At 40.3% G+C, this 18,730-nt stretch overlaps 2 protein-coding genes across 14 annotated transcripts in view; both read right to left on the bottom strand.

Moving 5' to 3' along the window:
- The window catches only part of LOC121191960, a 53,662-nt gene that overhangs the window by 16,876 nt on the left and 18,056 nt on the right, over positions 1–18,730 (bottom strand). For 3 of the 13 annotated variants that reach the window (XM_041053456.1, XM_041053454.1, XM_041053462.1), the window contains exons 13-20: positions 13,725–13,742; positions 11,687–11,806; positions 11,223–11,492; positions 9,986–10,264; positions 9,228–9,530; positions 8,986–9,093; positions 8,776–8,793; positions 7,904–8,619 (exon numbers count right to left, since the gene is read on the bottom strand). In XM_041053456.1, coding sequence (XP_040909390.1) covers positions 8,570–8,619; positions 8,776–8,793; positions 8,986–9,093; positions 9,228–9,530; positions 9,986–10,264; positions 11,223–11,492; positions 11,687–11,806; positions 13,725–13,742 — 1,166 coding nt within the window. In that variant the 3' untranslated portion in view covers positions 7,904–8,569. Of the gene's footprint in view, positions 1–7,463; positions 7,470–7,900; positions 8,620–8,775; positions 8,794–8,985; positions 9,094–9,212; positions 9,531–9,985; positions 10,265–11,222; positions 11,493–11,686; positions 11,807–13,724; positions 13,743–13,934; positions 14,037–14,166; positions 14,470–14,928; positions 15,208–16,056; positions 16,327–16,532; positions 16,650–18,730 lie in introns of those variants that run through there. The other 10 variants (XM_041053459.1, XM_041053458.1, XM_041053466.1 and 7 more) reach the window with 8 other exon arrangements.
- Positions 7,757–18,730, bottom strand: part of LOC121191985 (major histocompatibility complex class I-related gene protein-like) — a 33,638-nt gene continuing 22,664 nt past the window's right edge. Inside the window, exon 8 of the transcript XR_005895163.1 lies at positions 7,757–7,870. The gene's annotated coding sequence lies outside the window, so the exon portion shown is untranslated. The remainder of the gene's footprint in view (positions 7,871–18,730) is intronic.

The raw sequence follows: 18,730 nt of genomic DNA, 5'->3' as shown, positions 1-18,730 counted from the left end.
CATGGCGAGGTGGACACAAAAAGGCGTGGCGTGGGAACGGGTCCAAGGGTCAGGAGTGAGGGTCAGGGGGTCAAGGGTCACAGCCAGCTGGACAGCACACAAGAGGAGGCCAGGGTGAGAAAAGAAGGAGGGAAGGTTTGGTTTTCTTTTTCTTTTTCGTCCTTTCTTCTCTGGGTTTTTCGCTCGGGAGGGAGACGTCCGCAGAGTGGACACCACTGGACGTTAACATTGAACTGGGGCGGTGAGATGAAAAAGGGAGGGGAGGGGGGATTGTAGAGGGTGAAGGGGAGTGAGAAGGACCACGGGGTTCACAGAGTGGGGCCCCCACAATGTCCAGGCTTTGGGAGGCTCCCCTGCATTAGGCCTTATACCTACTGGTGTCTAATCGCGCATAGCATTTGACAGGCAATTGACTCTGGTCAATGTACACGCAAATGCGACCATTGAGGGGACGTGGACGGCTGCGTGTGCGTCTGTCTGTGTGGCCGTGGCCTGCACTTTAGCCAGATAAGTGATACCCAGAGAAAACAAAAGGCCATTCGACAACATTTCATTCCGGTCGTTTTCAGCTCAAAACTGCTGATAGACAATGAGACAGACTGAAGGAGGGAAGTGAATCAGTTTTTCACTCAGCATGTAAAAAAAACATCTCTCCAAATGTTCTTGCACCTTATATCTTTATTACAGAACTTCTATAGTATGGATCTTGTCCCATCTGATGTTTTCTCGCTGTGGCTTTGAACCTTGCGTTACCCACTGATTTATCCTGAAGTAGTTTGAAATACTGATTAAAGTTGATCGGCATCACTAAAGGTGCTTGTTTCCAGTGACCTGCTACTGATTAAACAACTGTAACTCACTGTAAAATATCATATTTCTTTGGAGTTTGTTCTATGGAGCTAAATATGAGGAGAGAATGAATCCTTGTTGAGTATGTGTACGATTTATATAGAAATCATAGACTCAGTTCAGAGCTGCAGACTTTTAAGGACAGTTTTTGACAGTATAGTCCATTCTTGCAACTTCTGCCTCAGTATGTTTGCTTATTAGATCTTGTTTTAATCACAGACTGACTACACAGGTTTTAGTTTCGCTGTCTCTGACTTTCAGTTCATTCCTCATCTCACAAACACTGAGTCACAGCTGACTTTTCCCCACAACATCAGTTTGTCTCTATTGACAGAGCTGATTATTTTTCTTGATAGAGAATCTGTAACAAGGGGCTGAGGTGTAAAGATTCACAAAATTTATTTAATCTACTAAAGTAATTTTTGAAATAACAAAGAATGCATGGATGAGAACCAGCCTTACATTTAAATTAACAGTTTGGCTTACCATTCACCTCTATAACATATAAGACCTGAGAGAAAATTTTACTCTTCTGCAAAACCAGTTTTCACACAGATGTGGTGACGACAGAGTTTGAAAATAGGCCTTTTACGATATGAAACAATGCAATACACTAAGCTATGATCAAATTTAAGTTGGCCTAAACTTCTCAGATAGCAGCAGCGTTGTCAAAAGTCTTTAAAAAACAAAACACACAAAGTAAAAAAGTGAGTTTTTTACATTTGTTTGAAGATATCAGACCTATTTTTCTGTCCGGAGACATTCCATCTGCACATAAAAACCTTTTATCCGCCCATTAAACTGTCAAATGTTCTCCAACTGCAAAGATCTGCGGTGAAGCTTCACTACAGATGAACCAAGTGGCCGATGTTGTGCTGAACTGTGGCGGCAGTGAAGAGTGAGATTGAAATGTCCACCTGCCCCGTAGCAAACCGAGAAAGACGGCAAACCCTGAGCCGCATCACTGGATAACACATTATGACAACGTGGATAAGAAGTCGCTTACAATGCAATTACACACACAAGAACACACACACAGACATGCACACATACACAGAGTAAACACACAGGGCCCCCATAGACTTTAATAGTTGCTGGGATGAAGGGAGTGCAGGATCCATACTCCTCCACAGGCCACAGTAATAGGATTAGGAGAAGCCTCGGGAGGACATGGCAGGCCAAGTCCAACGCTCCGTTTGACACCTTTTGTCCACAAGCCCTGAGACGCAGATCACAGCAATAGGATGAGGGACAAAGGCTTTTGAACATTGTGTTGTAGCTACAAATATACCCCAATGGGAGAACGCTGAGCCCCAAGTTCCACAGCAGATAAAATGAACAGACAGCGATTTTGACAACTCAATCAATTTTTAAGATGGATCAAGTGTTAAAGAAAACCTCTTTTCTCCTTGTAAATCAATAAAATGCTGTCTTATGCCTTTGCCAGTGAAGACTTAATTCTGATAGTGAGTTTACTTTTAAATCTTGTCAGTCTCAAAAAATGTTTTGAGTACATTCACTAAAGTGAGCGTCTGTCATCCTGTCCACATCAGGCCCATTGCATCTTTTCATAATTCACTTTAATGCTTTACAGATTTCTCTGATACGATTATATTAATAATATTGATGTAGGACTACAAAAAGACCACATATCAGATGACAATGGCAATTCATTGATAAACTGGTTGTAAGTTCTGGATTTTTTGTGTAAACAAAACAAAACAAAACAAAACAAAACATGATCACTGTTTTCTTCAAACTGCATGTGAAAGGTTGCATCTCTGCAGGTCAGTTGCTTTATGAAGCCTTTTTTCTCAGGAAAAGGACTGTTGCCATTTCCTGAACATGAAACTGACATGGGAAAATAAAAATTGAGTGAATTCAAAATACGTGCTTTTGGTTTTGAAAGTCAAATTCAAGCTGACGCTCACCTCCTCAGAAATGTAGCAGCGTTTAGGGACACAGTGGCTACGGAGATACCACAGGTGGACGACAAGAACCGTGACTGGTCAGCTCGAGCTGCTTGTATCGTGTAGTGTTTAGTGTCAGGAACAAGACAAAGAAGAACAGAAGTTACCAGCATGCGACCGCAATTCTATAAGTATGTGCATAGCTCATTGTTCATCCGTCTGTGGTGCAGTGGTGCTATAAACAAATGAAATTCAACACTTAATGATAAATCTAAAGCTGTGGTGTATGGTATGTTTTCACTGTAAAAATCTGTCATGACCATTTTTAATTTTTGTACTTTAAAATTTAAATTAAAACCATTTTGGACTATGTTAGCGATAAACGGTGGCATTATTTTATTTTGAAAACAAAAAGCTGTGACTGGTATTTTTCATTTCTCCTGAACTGATATTCAGGTTGTTCTGTTGCAGCAGAGCAGGCGGCAGCTCGTCCTCGGTTCGAGCGATTATTGACATTCCCGGCGATCTCCTCACATCCCGTGCCATGGTGAGATGACACAGAGATTCTCTGTCCTCTCCCCTCCCAGTGCACTCTGGGAGAGTGACCAAAAGCAGTTTTATGACCAAGAGCTGCTGACACTCACTTCCTGCCAAGAATCAGAGAGACAAGGTTCAAAGTGATCAGTCGCACACATACTGACACACGTGCAATGAAGAAAACACTTAAACACACACACACACAGACACACACACAGACATCCATGCCTGTCCTCTGAGGGCTGTCCAAAGGCATTCTGGGAAACACAGAAGAAGAAGAGTCGGTTACCTTAACCTCACCTTAACACAAAAAGACCTAGAGTGAAGCAAATGAGTTTTCATTTGTTTGCTGTCAAACCCAAAGACACAGACACAGAGAGGATAGTTAAACATCTGTGTGTTGAATACAGACACGATCTCTGGATGTGTGAAATCCCAAAGACTTTGAAATAGTAGGAAACTGTTAGACTGGCAGCAAAAGAACATAAATTACTGAACAAACAGGAACCGATACATAATAAACCAGATTTCAAACAAAACGAGGAAATACAGAAGATACTCATGAAACCAAAACAAGAGCCCTCAGATCCATTAAGACAATCCACAAAGGAAAAAGAACACAACACTCGAAACACCAAGAGCTGATTCAAACGAGTCCAAGTTCAAAAGAAGTCACAAGATCCAGACAGTCCAGAAAGACAATCCACAATTCCAACACAGCCACAACAGACAGGTGTGTGTGTGTGTGTGTATACTGTGTGATGAGCTGTCTCAGTTGAGCCTGGTTGTTATATTCAGCCAAGTTCCCTCTGAAACCAACAGACGCAGCTGTGGTTGCCGGGAGATTCACGATACACCTGCAAAACCTTGATTGTCTTGAGTAGATTACATAAGATTTATTGACTCTCATGTCACATTGTCAGTTTCCACCTTAAGTATTCGAATGCATATGTTGGCTGCACACACTGAGCTTCAGTCCTGTGTCTCAGGTCCAGATCAGCAGTGACAGCAGCTGTTTGCTGTTCAGACTGAGTAGAAAACACCATGTTTGTTTCTGTGGCGTGTCTCACAGCATCATCATTTGTTAGTATTTGTGAAACACAAATACTAATAATTTTTCTGTGTTGATTCTTCTGCATTTTCCTTTCAATAGAATTAACTATTATTTAACCATTAAATGTGGATCAGACACTGACATGCAGTGTCGCATCATTCTGAGACACTGACCAATGGATTTTTTTTGTTGGCTCTGGCCATTTAGAAGATTTTTAGGGGTTAAAATAATAGAAAAAGCAGATTAAAACATATTTAAAATATGTATCCCTGTGTCTTCAAATGCTCTTTTAGACAAACACTAGGAGAACTAAATATTTATAAATATTTTACTTCCATGACAGATGTTTTCTTGAATGGTTAATTTCACACTTAGAAACCAGCTGTATTATCAAAAAACAAGCTTGAGCTGTATAAGCAGTGAAGGTTTAATACATTTTATGGCGCTGGCACCACATCTCAGCTTTGCATGGTGTGTGGTAAGGCTCAGTGCATGTTGCTTTAAACTTCTTGACATGCTCACTCTCTCTTCCCACCGCTGAAAGAGAGCCTGATGAATCAATAAGAGCGATAAAAAAAAGGAGGGAAATCGTCTGAGTGGCAGAGACGTCTGAATAAGAGCCAGTGGTCAGAATTGATTTGAATGGAAAAGCTTCAGAGAAAGGAAAACCTTCATTTTCAAGGCAAAGTCATCTAAAAAAATGTGTGTGTCTGTGTGTGTGTGAGAAAGTATAAAAAAAAAGAGCGGTGCATGTGATTATCGGACAAGGGCCGGACAGGGGCCAGGCAGGGCAGCCTGCAGACGGACGCAGAGAAAGGGACATTTACCTTGAACTCCAATCGTCTCGTCTCTGGGGCGGGGTCAGGTATTGTAGCTGGGGCCTGACAGGGTCAGGAGGGGACAAGTGGGGGAGACAGGGAGAGGTGGGTGGGGAGCAGGGACAGAGGCTGCCCCTGGGGTCGTGGGGCGCTACCCCCATGGGGGGCCAGAGAATGTTGGGGCAGCAGGGGGAGGGAGGGTAGGTATTGGCAGATTTTCTTGGGCTGCAGATGCTCAATATGCAGATGTCTAATCGAATTGTGCGACGATGAATTGGTTCCCCCTCCTGATTTGCATCAGGACAATCCCTGGCAGTGGCTCAGGGGTCAGCGAAGTTCCCCTGGACAAAATGAGCAGCCGGCTGCAGACGCCCCAGAGAACGTGTGAACTTGAAGTAGACTTTACTCAATGACAAGGATATTGATTGATTCAAATTTCTGTCTGTCTGTCTGGGAGCACGTCTGACATCTGTCTTTCCTGGGAACACGTTTCTCAAAGTGTAAAGAATTTCTTAGAAAACAAAACATATCTTGGTTTCTGGTGTTCGGGCTGCACTTTACTTTAGAGCCACTATACGTGAAGCAACAAGTTCAGTGTTTTGCTCAGAAAATCCGAATGAACAGTCACATGCTGCAGACATTCATACCAACACTGTGTGGAAAACAGTCTTTTCAAGCCAAGATAAAGAAATCAGCTTTAAAAGTGACAATGTTCACACGTTTTCTACAGATAAAGAGGCCTCATGTGTTTCTGTTTTCAGTTTATCCTTCAAACAGAAACACAAACCATTATGGGTGGAAGATTAACTGGAACAATCAGCTGCAGTGCAGTACTTTTCCAGTTCTGCACCAGTGCATATCCAGCATGAGTTCCCAACTTTTCTTGTACTTGAATAAAGTTCCTTGAGCAGTCGCATCAGGAACAGAAGCTCCAGAGAGCAGCCGACTCCAGATGCCGGGAATCTCTGTCACTTTTCTAAATAGATGCAGCTTCTCCACGAAAAAAAAGAATTGAGTTTAATAAGAAATTCTTATTTTTCTGAAGTCTTGAAAGAAATGGCTTATAAAAAAAAGGCTGAATCACTTTTATGACATTATTAAGAATTTACATTTATCACATTTTTAAATGTAATTTTGTGGGTCACAGTTTTCTAAGCTTTGGTGATAATATGATAAGTTTTTGTCTTGACAGCTCTGCTGCTCCTGTAAAGTAGGTTTCTGGTTGAGGCAGTTTCCCATTTCATATGAAACAATTTTAAAATCTGTGGTGATATGCATTCAGCATTCAGATTTACTTCATGCTCTTTTTCATTTGTACATTCAGTGTCATCAATGATTTCACATCACTATTTAACATCAATTGTGAAACGTGATTCTGGGTGACTGAGATTCTTTTTATAGATGAAACAACTGCCTTAAAATACAAATTGGTGAAGATTAAAAAAAATAAAACTACAACAGCAACTTTAATGCAACAGTTTACTTTAACTTTGACCTGTTAGTCTGTTCTGCAGGAAAATGGGCTGAAAGACTCATCTTTATTTAGTAGGAATTAGAGTAAAGAAACCCTGGAGAGGTGAAAATTCTCTTTAGTTTTTCTGCAGCGACCTCTCGCACAGACCACAGATTTAAGGGTTATGTTGCTCTCTAGTGGTTACACAAGTAAAGACACACTGTGAACCACAAGAATAAGTGTACTCGAGTTCACAATCGAACATTTTTGAAAAAAATTGTGTCATATGTGTTCATCTTCACACCTGTATAAACTAAATATAATATAAATTGTAATAAACTGCAAAAAGAAACAAGGGCAAATGCAATGTGTCTAGTACACTGGCAGTGGGCATACAATCCCAGTTTAACTCAATGATGTGCAGCCACACGGAAACACAATATCAACAAATATGTACAAATTACCAACAATGATTAATCAAATATATGAAGACAATGATAATTAACATTAAAATGACTAACAATGCCTCTCAAAGCTCTGCAAACTAAGATTACCACAAATGCTCTTCTCTGCTTTACACCTTGCTGAGGATGCATGAAATACCAGAACCCACCACTAGATGGCATAAATGAAATCCTCAAACTCCAGTCACCAACGGTAGGTAAATATTCCTGATATCTGAACAAACTGGGCAGCATCAAAAACTTGAACCCCCTTTTTTTTCCACACATCTGAGATGTAGGAGTAAAAAAATCCCCATGTTCTATGAATCACTAGCAAAAAATTCTTATCTTTTTTAAAACACATGATGTGTTTGGGTTTGGTCAGAAGTTTCAGTGACTCACTTCCTCTAAAACAGGAACAGAAACAAAAGCCAACAAAAGATGTCACACTGAAAAGATGTGGTTCTGTGTGCCATGAGCTGAGCTTTCCCTGATCCAAGCTGATTTCTCCGCTGGGAACTGAAAAAGCCGTCCCTGTAGCCTGTAGCCTAACACACTGTTGACTTGAGATAAAGATGAAGAATAATAGATAGTAACAGACAGTATTATTCCGAAAGAGTAACAAATAAGCAGATAACTATTTCCATTTTGTTTGAATTTTATTCATCCATGGACTGAAAGAAAAAAAAAAAAACAATCAGGTCAAAACAAAGAACAAAAATCCTAAAACTCTCTGAAACAAAGTGCCCCAGTGTTACAGTACATCAACAGGTTACAGCACAGATATTTAATATTCTTGGTTAAATGTCTACCAGTGACATCTGACAAGTGTAATTCATTGTTAAACTGACTTGAACTTGAACATTTGTACCACAGCAGCATCAGGAAAAGGAGGACAAAAAAGAAGACGCCACAACCATGAGCTCCAGTCCCTCATCATCAGCACCAGGGCCAGGGCTCCAGGGGGAGTTTCCTTCACGCTGGAAGCATCTAATCCATAGAATCGCTTCGATGGGGATCTACTTCCTGTTGGGGTTTAAGCACCAAAGTCTGTCTGTTCTACCTGTTCACATTAAAGTTCCTTCAAATTTCTCATTTTCTTTCATTCTTGTTGTAAGTCTCTCCTGATTGAACTACCTTTAAAAGACTGAGAACTTCCTAAACGGTTAATTGAGTTGTAAGGACCTGTAAGGCAGATCAGGAATGTCATTAGGAACAGTCAGCGGAGGACATTTCCAGAGACTCTTTGAACCTTGTGGTAACTCTCAACAACCATGGGCTCCTCTAAGCAGCTGACTGAGGATCTGAAAATGAAGCTAACTGATTCCTACAACAGAGAGAAGGTTATAAAAACACATCAAAGTGTTTCCAGCTTGGATGTTATTAAGAAAAAGCAGTTAAAACGAACAGTGGAAGTTAAGATAAGACCTGGAAGATAAAGGAAAACTGTCAGACAGAAGTGTTTTCCATCCCATATGAGGAAACTCTCTGAGTGTGTCTGACAATCAGGTTTCTGGATTCAGTTCTGTAGACAGCTCAGTGTCGTTGTCAGAAGCTGTGAGATCAGAAACACACTGTCGATTCACTCATGCTACAGTGAACTTTGAGAAACAGAAAAATCATCTGCACAATGATTTGAAATCCTTTTAAATTTACAGGATAAAGTGTTTGTCATCTCATCTTAAATAGAATAAATGTACATTTTACTTACGAGATGGAGGGAGTTTGGCTGAAACCAAAAGAAAAGACAAGTCATTTCACTCACAGCTGTAAATGACAGAATATCCCCAGTGAATATGATCCTCTCTTCTACACATCTGAACTAAAACATAAATCCATTCTATCATTCAGTTTTGTGATCTGCATAAATGCATCAACTCAGAGATGAAAATCAAAGAAGTGAAAAAGTTTTCTCTCTCACCTTTCTTCTTTTTGTGAACCATGAATCCAATGACAGTGATGAAGATGAGGATGAAGATGAAAACAACCAGTGGAACAATGATGAGGACGGTCCTGTCAGTCGGCTTCTCTGTTGAACAAAAAATAAAACCAAAAACTAAGAGTGATACAGATAAAGGAGGGAGGACTGGAGGACAAAAGCTGAAATACTCAACAAAGCACAGACATGCAGTCACATTCAGCAACCACTGATCTCACTCTGACCTCCATTGGTCCTGATCACTGCTTTGTCCAGTTTGGTGACGATGTCCTCCTTCACACCAGAGAGATGAAACACACATTCATACCTCCTCCAGTCTTCAGGTGTGACTGATGAAATGTTCAGGTCAACACTCATCTGGAAGGTTCCATCATGGTTGGGGAGGATCTCTCCGTGCTCCACGTCCTCATGAAGCTCCTCTCCATCTTTCCTCCAGAACACCTCGGCTCTGTCAGGGTAGAAACCTGTAGCGTGGCAGCTGAGTGGAGAGGAGGGAGTCTTCTGGAGGAGAGACACTGAGGGACGCTCTGGACAAAGACAGGAGGTGGGACAGAGATGATGGAGGCAGAGGGAGCAACAGAGGGTGAAGTGAGTGGAGAAAGAGAAAGAAGCAGTTAGAGACACACTCTATATGTTTGCTGAAGAAAATCACAGTTCCATGCACAGTAAGTCTCTGTGCTGGTTCATATCAGCAGCTGTGGAAGAAAATTGTGGCTGATCAAGCTTAAAGGAAGCTCAAGTAACAAGGGAGGGTGTGGAAATATAGAGTAAGAGTCTGCAGCCGTGATGACAGCTCACAGAATTAATCACAGGAAGTGAAACTGCTGAACACAGCAACAACATTCAGTCCAACATCTTTCTCCTCTAACAATGAAAAGCTGAAACTGACTTAACTCAGAGATGATGCAATGGTAATTCAGTCTGAGCAGGTTATATGAATATTATTGTGTTCATCAAACTACATCAGGTCATGTGATTCTACCTGTTTTCAGCAGAGAGCTCTTCCCATAGTCCACAAAGGTCTTCAGCCACTCAGGGAAAACATGAGTGAGTAACTGCTCAGTGGTTTTTGTGTTGGTTTCGTCAGCATCCCATATCGGTTTGGCGTTGACAGCCTGTGGTTCCAGAGCGATCCACGTCTGTGTGTTCAGGTTGAACTTTATGAAATCTTCTCCATTGTAACCAAACTGATTGAAACCAATAACCTCTCTGGCCGCTTTGTCCCATTCACAGCCACTCATCATCTGTAAAATGTGGACACCTGAGACAGAGACAGAGACAGAGACAAGAATTATCAGTGATTTGATGACATTTTATACAATCAGGATCTGATCTGACAGAATGTGAGTGTCTCTGTTAATTCCTGTTTAAAATAGTAATGAAGGTGAGGACACATCTTCTGTTCAGTGAAATTGTCCTGACAAAAAGATGATGTCACATTTCTGTTGTAGAAAATAAAGAAATATTGATCAGAGCCCCAACCTATAAACAACAGTAAGAGACTGGTGCTAAAGTTTGCAGCCTGTTAGGCTGATATTGTACTAAAAATGATAATGAAACAAGATTGAATGTTAGCGTCTCTGTTCCCAAACACAGTGCAGCAGTGTTTTTGTTGGCTGAACAATCACATCCTCCCTCACACCCTCCAAAGCTGAAACAAGCTGAACTTTGACCTGTGAATCTGCTGGAGCTGGATACTGCAGCAAAACAAGAAACAACTTGAATGTGTCCATGCAACGACAACCTCACAAAATCAAAGCAGCTTCTACCATCAACACAGACATTTCACACAGCTTTACATTACTGAGACACACAACAGCTGACAATTATATAAACTGATCAACACAACAGGTAAAGTTAACATACAGCTGCTTTATACAACAGTTAGATATCCAGCTGGTTCCACCTTCTCTTCTTCCTTTTACTTTATTTCATCTCTAAAATGTGTAAAAGAAAAATGAGTGAAGTCTGATCCCATAAGGTTCAATGTACCACTGAGTATAAAGACATGTCAGTGATGTAAATGTGACAGTGGAACATGGAAAAGCACCCAGAAGAACACAGGACACATTATCCAGTAAGATTTTAATATTCTAGGTCATTGATTTATGTATTTTCTTGTGTTAGTTTTGATCTTCCACATTGTAAAAGGGTAATTTAATAACTCAGGATGCAGAACAGTTTAGCATTAAAAAAATAAAATATATCACACACTGTACCTCCACTCTGATTGAAGAGCTGCTTCAAATCACCGATCTTGGCTTTTAAGAAAGAAGGAAGATTCACAAAACACTCTGCTCTGTAAATCTCCAGGTGCTGAGGATTCTTCTCCAAGAAACTTTTCACCCACTCCTGTTTCGGTTCCACTGTCTGTGTGTTGGTGTCGCAGTAACCCGCCAGAGTGTCATCGATCAGTAACGCACCCGCAACCTCAGGGAAGTTTGGGAGTCCAGAAGATGCAGTGAAGAAAAACTTCAGAGAGTGTTTGACTGTGGGACAGACAAGGTTTACAGAATAAATATACGCACATCATCATAACACTCAGCATCAATATGTAAATATATATGTATTCAGTAGGATTCAGTTACAACTTATTGGATCAAGGTGAAGCAGGAGCAAAATGCAAAATGCAGAGCCGGGTAGAAAGTGAAGAGTGAAATAAATATTTAAAATGTGATCCTACCTGATGATGAACCGTGACAGAAAAGCAGAAACAAAAATAACTTCTTCATCTTGTTTTGATGAAGAGGAACTGGTAAAGGACCGAGCTGATTCAGATGCTTTGACCGTCCGATGTCGTTTCCTCGCGGTGGGAGGTTCCAGTGTAGAACCGCGTCTCACACGTTCAGCGACGTCTTCATCGTCACGTCCGCGAAGGGATGAAATGCCCAATGAGGTGGCACTCATAAGACTCCTGTGTTTCCATGGAGATTAATTTAAATTCCTGACTCTGTCATTCATTTTAAAGTGTGTTTCTGAATGGGTCACATCAGCTGTAAATACAGTATCATCACCATCCTCCATCTTAGTGCAGAGAAAAACTTGGATTTTCCTTCGAGATGACGAAACCTAGAGTTTGAACACATTAGATTAGTTAGAACAGGAAATGCTGCACAAAACCAACAAAACCAAAACAGGAATCCACAAACAGAGTCCTCCAAAACTCTAGAACAGACTAAAAGGAGTTCAACAAAGTCTCTAAACAGTCTGACAAGAATTCAAAACAGTCACCAAGGGCCTGATCAAAGCAATGGGAACTTTTACCTCAGTACTAAAAATAATATGGAGTTTCTCTGTCTTTATTTCCACGTCAGCTGGCTTTGAAGTTGTTAGAAGGCTCCTATCACAGAGATACTGGGCTGCTGCTTCCTCTGCACCTCCAGTGTTGATGCTAAGCTAAGCTAAACCTGTCTTGGAGCTAACTCCGCTCAGAGTTGATGCTGATATTCATCCTCTCATCCAGCTCTTCTGTGAGAATACTGAATGCTCGAGTATGAACAGATGAACACGTGGACTCACAAAAAGAGTCAAACTCATGAAAATGTGGGATTTTATTGTAAAACATCAGCACAAAAAGAAAAAACCAGTACATTTGATTTTGACATTCATTTATAATTATCAATACACAGTAAAATGTGCCATAAGTTGGCTGAGCACTCCCATGGACTCCATGTTCCTGTCAGTGATGTTTCCTGTCATTAGGCCCTGCATTGGGTTTCACTCTGTAGTATCACAAATGTACTTTACCATCTGACAGACGACACCAGTCTCTAACCCTGAGATAACGTGACTTTAAGCAGATTTTAAATCCTACTCTCACCCAAGAGGAGAACAGATACTTGGCAGCTTGTCTCAGCCTGATATCTAGATCAGGTTTGATAGGCAGCATCATGTGAATGTCATGGTCTGCTCAGTCAGGTAATCCAACCACCTGTTCTGTTTATGTGGATCCACTAGTCTTACCAGTAGCCACTAGTTTACAATCCCTCTGGTATAATAAACCCTTCATGAATTATGACACTTGACCTGTCTAATCAAAGAAAAGAACATGGTTTCACTAATTCATCACAAGAAGAGATGATGAGCTCTGTATTCAGTGTGTACATCTTCACAGAAACCTTAATTCACGAGGCTGTTCCAAAACATTTTTCAACAATGATCAAAAACATTTAATATGCTTAGAAACAATAGCATATTATTGAATGGATGTAAAATTAATGATACAATAAAAAATATATAAAAAAATAAGGCCTAGGGAAGGCCTGAGCAATTTATATATTTTGTTGACTGTAGCTGGTGTATAAGTTTGGGAGTCTGAAAATGAAGCTAAATGATTCCTACAAAAGAGAGAAGGTTATAAAAACACATAAAGGTATTTCCAGCTTGAGTATTATTAGGAAAAAGCAGTTAAAAGGAACGGTGGAAGTTAAGATAAGACCTGAAAGATAAAAGAAAACTGTCAGACAGAAGTGTTTTCCATCCCATATGAGGAAACTCTCTGAGTGTGTCTGACAATCAGGTTTCTGGATTCAGTTTTGTAGACAGCTCAGTGTCGTTGTCAGAAGCTGTGAGATCAGAAACACACTGTTGATTCACTCATGCTACAGTGAACTTTGAGAAACAGGAAAATCATCTGCACAATGATTTGAAATCCTTTTAAATTTACAGGATAAAGTGTTTGTCATCTCATCTTAAACAGAATAAATGTACATTTTACTTACGAGATGGAGGGAGTTTGGCTGAAATCAAAAGAAAAGACAAATCATTTCACTCACAGCTGTAAATGACAGAATATCCCCAGTGAATATGATCCTCTCTTCTACACATCTGAACTAAAACATAAATCCATTCTATCATTCAGTTTTGTGATCTGCATAAATGCATCAACTCAGAGATGAAAATCAAAGAAGTGAAAAGGTTTTCTCTCTCACCTTTCTTCTTTTTGTGAACCATGAATCCAATGACAGTGATGAAGATGAAGATGAAAACAACCAGTGGAACAATGATGAGGACGGTCATGTCAGTCGGCTTCTCTGTTGAACACAAAAACCAAAGACTAAGAGTGATACAGATAAAGGAGGGAGGACTGGAGGACAAAAGCTAAAATACTCAACAAAGCACAGACATGCAGTCACATTCAGCAACCACTGATCTCACTCTGACCTCCATTGGTCCTGATCACTGCTTTGTCCAGTTTGGTGACGATGTCCTCCTTCACACCAGAGAGATGAAACACACATTCATACCTCCCCCAGTCTTCAGGTGTGACTGATGAAATGTTCAGGTCAACACTCATCTGGAAGGTTCCATCATGGTTGGGGAGGATCTCTCCGTGCTCCACGTCCTCATGAAGCTCCTCTCCATCTTTCCTCCAGAACATCTCGGCTCTGTCAGGAAAGAAACCTGTAGCGTGGCAGCTGAGTGGAGAGGAGGGAGTCTTCTGGAGGAGAGACACTGAGGGAAGGTCTGGACAAAGACAGGAGGTGGGACAGAGACGATGGAGGCAGAGGGAGAAACAGAGGATGAAGTGAGTGGAGAAAGAGAAAGAAGCAGTTAGAGACACACTCTATATGTTTGCTGAAGAAAATCCCAGTTTCATGCACAGTAAGTCTCTGTGCTGGTTCATATCAGCAGTTGTGGAAGAAAATTGTGGCTGATCAACCTTAAAGGAAGCTCAAGTAACAAGGGAGGGTGTGGAAATATAACAAGAGTAAGAGTCTGCAGCCGTGATGACAGTTCACAGAATTAATCACAAGAAGTGAAACTGCTGAACACAGAGTCAACATTCAGTCCAACGTCTTTCTCCTCTAACAATGAAAATGTGAAACTGACTTAACTCAGTGATGATGCAATGGTAATTCAGTCTGAGCAGGTTATATGAATATTATTGTGTTCATCAAACTACATCAGGTCATGTGATTTTACCTGTTTTCAACAGAAAGCTCCTCCCATAGTCTGCAAACGTCTTTAGCATCTCAGGACAAATGTGAGTTAATGAGTTCTTGTTGTTGTTAATTCTGTCTTTGTCAGCATCCCAGCTCAGTTTGGCTAAGGCAGCCTCTGGTTTCAGAGCGATCCATGTTTTTGTCTTCAAGTCAAATGTCATGAAGTCTTCTCCATCATAACCAAACTGCATAAAACCCATATCCTCTCCAGTCGTTTCATCCCTTTCACAGCCAGTTATTATCTGTAAAATGTGGACACCTGAGGCAGAGACAGAGACAGAGACTGAACTTAACAAGGATGTACAGATAATTTCTCTAACATCTTGTTGCCAGATACCACAGCACACCTTCAGGGGTCTAGTAGAGTCCATGCCAAAGGGGGACCAACACAATATTAGGCAGGTGGTCATAATGTCTGATCAGTGTATAAAAACAATTATCAACATAAAAAGTAAAGTTAACATACAACTGCATCAAACAGCAGTTGATACAAGAGTTATCTACTGAACTGGTTCCACCTCTTCTTCTTCCTTTTACTTTATTTCATCTTTAAAATGTGCAAAAGAAAATGACTGAAGCCTAATCCCATAAGGTTCAATGTACCACTGAGTATAAAGACATTTCAGTGATGTAAATGTGACAGTGGAACATGGAAAAGCACCCAGAAGAACACAGGACACATTATCCAGTACAAGATGAACCATCTGAGATTCATTAGAATTTGTACATGGAGCCTTCAACCACTTCTGTTTGTAGTCAGCTGTTATTATTGATCAGTGTAACCAGCTGCTATGGAGCAAAATGATGGTAGTAAGGGAAGAGTAAGTGATACACTAACAGGCTTCACTAATACACTGTGACACTGATCAGCCAATGAGAACAAAAAGTGACCATAACATTGGTGCATGAAAGCCTCACTGATCATCATAAAGAAAGAAGAAAGACACACATGAGCTAATATGGAAGATATTTGTTGAAATTTTAGTTACTTAAAAAAAAAATCAATATCATTTCTTAATTTATTTTCTTGTGTTAGTTTTGATCCAACATATTTTAGAGGGTAATTTAATAACTAAAAATATAACATAAAATATATCACACACTGTACCTCCAGTCTGATTGAAGAGCTGCTTCAAACCACGAACCATGTCTCTTAAGTCAGAAGGCGCATTCTCAAAACACTCTGCTCTGTAATTCTCCCGGTGCTCAGGATTCTTTTCTAAAAAAAGTTTCACCCACTCCTGTTTTGGTTCTAAGATCTTTCTGCTGGTGTCGCAGTAACCGACCAGAGTGTCATCGATCAGTAAGGCACCAACAACCTCAGGGAAGTTTGGGAGTCCAGAAGACGCAGTGAGGAAAATCTTCAGTGAGTGTTTCACTGTGGGACAGACAAGGTTTACAGAATAAATATATGCACATCATCATAACACTCAGCATAAATATGTAAATATATATGTATTCAGTAGGATTCAGTTACAACTTTTTGTCTCATCAAGGTGAAGCGAAAGTGAAATTCCGCAGGAGCAAAATGCAGAGCCGAGTAGAAAGTAAAGAGTGAAATAAATATTTAAAATGTGATCCTACCTGATGATGAACCGTGACAGAAAAGGAGAAACAAAAATAACTTCATCTTGTTTTCATGAAGTTGAACCGGTAAAGGATCGAGCTGATTCAGATGCTTTGTCCGTCCGATGCCTTTTCCTAATAGGACAGAACTGGGATTTTTGCGCGAGATGAAAAACAGACGGGAATAGGTGGAGACAGAGACAAAAATCTGAAGGAAAGATGGACAATTGTTTTTAGAACAAACTGTCCGTCTCTTTAACTGGATCCGCCTCTTTAAAAGGGTCCGGGCCAAATTCATTGGGGTTTTCCCTGACCCATGCCAAATCCCTCCACTACGTTTGCTCAACATCTTTCAGTGATCTGATCTGTCAGATATTCAGACTGTCTGTTAACTGATTAAATCTTAATCGCCCCAAGTTCAACTAACAACATCAAATTAAAGCAATGAAACCAAACTGTAGTTTTTCAGTGTGTGGAGAGAAGCTGCAGCACCTGGTTCCACAAACATCAGAGGAGACTGGGATGAAGTGGGACGGAAATCAGGCTTTGTGCATGACCGACCTGTGAACACCTGAAATCAGCGTTACTTCATTTACGCTGAGTTAAAAAATTCATTGGCTAATTAGAAAAACACCCACATATACATTCAGCTTTCACATGCAGGCCTCAACATGATTCATTCATTTTACAAATAATCCTTTATCCTAAAGCTCCGGCTCATAAAATGTCATGGATTGTTATAAAGTAACCAGCAAACAGGATGTTGTTAGATGATTCATGAATGAATTAATGAGACTGTCCTCATTAGAAAAACAACAGTATCGTTTATTTGTTCAAATCCCTGAAAATACCAACATTCACCTGACAGGGACCTCTAGTGGCCATGTGTGTTATGACACGTGTTTTCTTCCAGCCATGATCATGATCTCTCCCTAAATTTAATCCAGTTCTGTGGTGGAAGAAATGTTCAGGTTAGTTATTTAAGAAAAAGTCAGGTTTCTCTTTATTGGTTCACATTCATACTAATTTAACTGCACATTAGAAACTGAAAACTGTTGTGTACATTTCTGTCCCTGTTCAGGACCACAGGGACGAACTCAGATAGGACAAAAGGTTCAAACTGAGACAAGACTACAGGAGCAAACTCAGGAACAACAGGCAAACTGACAAAGACCCAGCAGAACAAGGAGACTTACACACAGTACACTGGCAACAGGTGATACACATTAGGGCGAGGAAGGCCATCAACAAAAGCTGGAAAAAGACAAAGACAAGAAATAGAATGGGAACATATACACGAGGAATACAACACTTCAAAATAAAACAGGAAATGCTGAACAAAAGCATAGAATCCAAAACAAAAGTCCATAAACAGAATCCAACAAAAATCCAGAACAGACCAAAGAATTCAAAACAGTCTTCAAGAGACTGATCATGGCCGTGTGAACTTTTACTTCAGTCCAATGATGTTTCCTGTTCTGTGGAATATGAGGCGTGTTCAAAGCCTTATTGGTAAACAGGAACTTTACTCTTACTAATAAGAATTCAACATATCATTGTTTGTTGTTGTCAGCTGTGTGAACCAACATGTATGAACCATGGAACTGGAACACTGTTGAAAGGTTCTGTGCGTTTCATGTAAAAGTTTGTCGCCTGTTGTTGCTGCATCTCTTCCTGCCTTCAATTGTCTGCCTGCTAAAGTCCAAAACACAATGCGACATTTAATACAAGGAATTTCACACATCAGCTGTGAGACCGCAAATATAGGAGCTGACACAGAACACTGATGGAATGATTTTTATGTCTTCATCGTTCTTTATCATTATCTGTAATAATATATTATCTTAAATATCTTTTTTCATGTCAGACTCTCTCAATGTCTCCTGTAACCAAGGAATCATTGAGTATTCTGATTGTAACAGACTTGTATCCATTAATATGGTAAATCAGAGCTGAACACACAGCAGCTAAAGAAAAGCTTGAGAAAATTATGAAAAAAAAAAAAAAAAAATCTTCATGACTTTGAAAACACATGGCATCGCATCCGGAATCACAGGCTATTTCTTCAGAGTTGAGGAGGAACCACAGAATTCAGCTTCACTGACCTTTCAGCTCTAAGAGGAAACATCTGTGTAAAGACATTTTCAGAAGAAAAAGGAGAGAAAGCAGTGTGTGGCTGGAAAATCTGTAATGATGTAAGAATAAAAAAATAACCT

This window comes from Toxotes jaculatrix, chromosome 13, assembly GCF_017976425.1.
Source record: "Toxotes jaculatrix isolate fToxJac2 chromosome 13, fToxJac2.pri, whole genome shotgun sequence".
NCBI lineage: Eukaryota > Metazoa > Chordata > Actinopteri > Toxotidae > Toxotes > Toxotes jaculatrix.
The sequence above is the reverse complement of the archived record's forward strand: the minus strand, read 5'-3'. Positions and strand labels throughout refer to the sequence as shown.